The sequence below is a fragment of the Vigna umbellata genome, chromosome 11 (assembly GCF_029865625.1).
Source record: "Vigna umbellata cultivar VRB3 chromosome 11, Vumbellata_1.0, whole genome shotgun sequence".
In the NCBI taxonomy this organism is placed as follows: Eukaryota; Viridiplantae; Streptophyta; class Magnoliopsida; order Fabales; family Fabaceae; genus Vigna; species Vigna umbellata.
Genome location: NC_142175.1, coordinates 31,143,146 through 31,146,328, shown reverse-complemented (window position 1 = coordinate 31,146,328; position 3,183 = coordinate 31,143,146). Strand labels below are relative to the sequence as shown.

The 3,183-nt window shown below is 39.6% G+C and overlaps 1 protein-coding gene across 1 annotated transcript; it reads left to right on the top strand.

Annotated features, from left to right (window-relative positions):
* Positions 1-697: 697 nt before the first annotated feature.
* LOC124822623 (uncharacterized) lies at positions 698-2,600 on the top strand. Its single transcript, XM_088102654.1, has one exon. The coding sequence runs from the start codon at positions 1,377-1,379 to the stop codon at positions 2,406-2,408; it is 1,032 nt and encodes a 343-aa protein (XP_087958780.1). The 5' UTR covers positions 698-1,376; the 3' UTR covers positions 2,409-2,600.
* The last annotated feature ends 583 nt before the right edge of the window (positions 2,601-3,183 follow it).

Here is a 3,183-nt window from a genome sequence, read left to right as displayed (position 1 = left end):
TCCTCACCCTTATCCATATCTTACCATATATCACTATAATTAATAATAACAAACTTCAAAACTACATTTTTAAGTTATATACTTTTAATCAAATATATTATTCATTCTTATGTTTCAATATTAATATAATAAAATTTAAAAAAATATAAGTTTAGTTTCTTAGTTTTAAAGGATTTGATAAAATTATGCGCACAAACTTACATTTTTCTAAAACAGATGAATTCGTCTTTTAGTTAGAATGAAAATTAATATTTATGTACATTAATCAAAATCTTAATCGTGGATCTAACATAAATTCACTCACTTTTAATTTTTCCAAATCTCTATTATATCAAATAAACAAATTTATTTTCATCATATTTCATATTTACTCGACAAGACATACAGGTAAAAACTAGGTAGATCGTACAACACCTGTCATTTATTCCATCATCTGACAAAGGCAGGATCAGACAATTATATACGGTCAATAAACGAGTCACATTGTACTATTGTGGTACGCGTCACAGGAGGACAAAGCTCTAGCCACCCACCACTGGATAAGGATTGCCACGTCACTAACTTTCTCGGAGGACACACCATCTGACGAAAACCAGCAACAAAAACAAAAACTCCTTGATGAACAAACACATGCCCTAATCCTTAACTGACACGTGTCAATCCGTTCCTTCTTTTGCACCTACAAATCCACCTCTCATTCCGGTTACCTTCTCCTCTCTCCCGTCCCTTTTTTTCTCTCTCTCGCACGCACTGCTTATTGATGCTCTAAAAACTTTATCTATATACGCCTCTCTGATGCGACGGGTGCTTCCAATTTTCCGGCAAGCTTCAAACTTTTCGTCGCCGGCTCCGATTTAGATTATTTTCCGGTATGAATCGTTTGCGACATCCCCTTTGCTGATTTAGAAATGCTAGATCTACTCATCGTGTCACACGTTCGATCTAAAACCTGGTTCCACAAGAGGAGAAAAAACCTCCCACTTCGTTCCCACAAGCACCAGTTATATTTCCCTTCCAATTTCGCAAAACTATATTGTAATTTTCGAATTGTACAGCTAGAATTTCTTTCCTTTTTTTAATTTATTTTTATACTTCCTTTATTGTTCAATTTTCGTTGTCGGGTTTGCAAAGGTTGTACAGTTAGGGTTGGGGTGTGTTTGAAGAAAAGAGCAGATTTTGAATCTGGGTTTTTGTTGGATGGTGGAGAATATGGATATAAAAAAGGGTCTCTGATTGTGATATTGGCTGCAACTTCAAGGTTTTTGAGGTGTCGTGACCTCAACTGTGTCTGCATTTGTCAGTAATTTTCTGCAATATCAAAGAACGTGACAAAATTGTGACTGTAACGTAAAAGCTTGGTAGTGAAAGTGGGGGAAATGAGCATGAGAATGGCAGAGGAAGAATCTAGCGAGGAGGTTCATGTTCCGGGTGAGATTGATTGGCAAATGCTTGATAAATCCAAGTTCTTCTTCCTTGGTGCTGCTCTTTTCTCTGGGGTTTCTGCAACCCTTTACCCTGTTGTTGTGTTGAAGACTAGGCAGCAAGTGGCACAGTCCCAAGTGTCTTGCATCAACACTGCATTTTCGTTGATCAAGGGTGAGGGTTTTAGAGCATTGTACCGTGGGTTTGGGACTTCTTTGATGGGTACAATCCCTGCCAGGGCTCTTTACATGGCTGCATTAGAGGTTACCAAAAGCAATGTGGGCACGGCCACTGTTAGGTTTGGTCTTGGTGAACCCACTGCTTCTGCAGTTGCCAATGCAGCTGCGGGCTTGAGTGCAGCCATGGCAGCTCAGCTTGTGTGGACCCCTGTTGATGTTGTGAGCCAGAGGTTGATGGTTCAAGGCTGTTGTGATTCTAAAAATCCAAAGGCTTCGGCATTTCGGTACATCAATGGGATTGATGCCTTCAGGAAGATATTGAGCAATGATGGCCTTAGGGGCTTGTATAGGGGTTTTGGGATCTCAATTTTGACCTATGCCCCTTCAAACGCAGTTTGGTGGGCTTCATATTCTGTTGCACAAAGGATGGTCTGGGGTGGAGTTGGGTACTACTTGAGCAAGGGCAATGATAATGCAACTAACAGTGCTTTGAGGCCTGATACAAAAACCATGATGGCAGTTCAGGGAGTCAGTGCAGCAGTGGCTGGTGGCATGTCTGCTTTGATCACCATGCCACTGGACACCATCAAGACAAGACTGCAGGTCTTGGATGGCGACGAGAACGGCCGTCGTGGACCCACCATTATGCAGACAGTGAGGAGTCTGGTCAGGGAAGGTGGTTGGATGGCTTGTTACCGAGGATTGGGTCCTAGGTGGGCATCTATGTCAATGTCTGCAACAACAATGATAACTACTTATGAGTTCCTCAAACGGCTCTCAGCGAAGAACCAAGAGGTTTTAACATAATGAAGAATAGGTTTATGACAGCAAAGAAAAAGGATAAACAGAGAGAAGACGAGGTTCATCTTTGCCTGTTTTCTTTTCTTTTCTTCTTTCTACTTGTCATTGTTGTTTCTTCCCTTTTAGTTTACCACAATGACTGCTTCATCAATGTAAGTCGTTGCAGGTTATTACATAAATAAAAAGTTACTTCTAACACATCTCTACATTTCTCAGCCACCATATGCAACAGGCCTCAATTTTACTTGAAAGTTTGATTTGATAATGGTGACTCACTCTGGTTTTCAAATTGAATATCATGAACTAGCTGACTTAGCAATAGCAACTCTCAAACGCAAGAATCGTGTCATGTGGATTTCAACTTTATGCACCATGTGATCTACTCCAGACTTTTCAAACAAAAGATAAAAATGTTGAACCTGAGAGTATAGCAGTCACATGAGCATTCGAGACTCTTCTATGTATTTTTCAACTTACATATTTACTTAGTCTAATAGTTATGAGGAAGTGGGGACAACTTTTAGGTATCTCTATAGGTTTGGTTTATAGTGGAGAACTTTAATACAATGGTGGGACCACCATTACCAACATGTTGAGTGGTGGACCCGACTTTGCACATTTACAAAAACATAAAATTCCCACTCCCTGATAAATAAAATCACATATCAGTCCTATTGCATCTTAGCACAAATCTTTGTATTCTGCAGAATCTTGCACAGATTTATGTTATTGTTTAATGGAGGTTTAGCCCCACAAGTTTTCATTGAAAAAAGACAAGCAT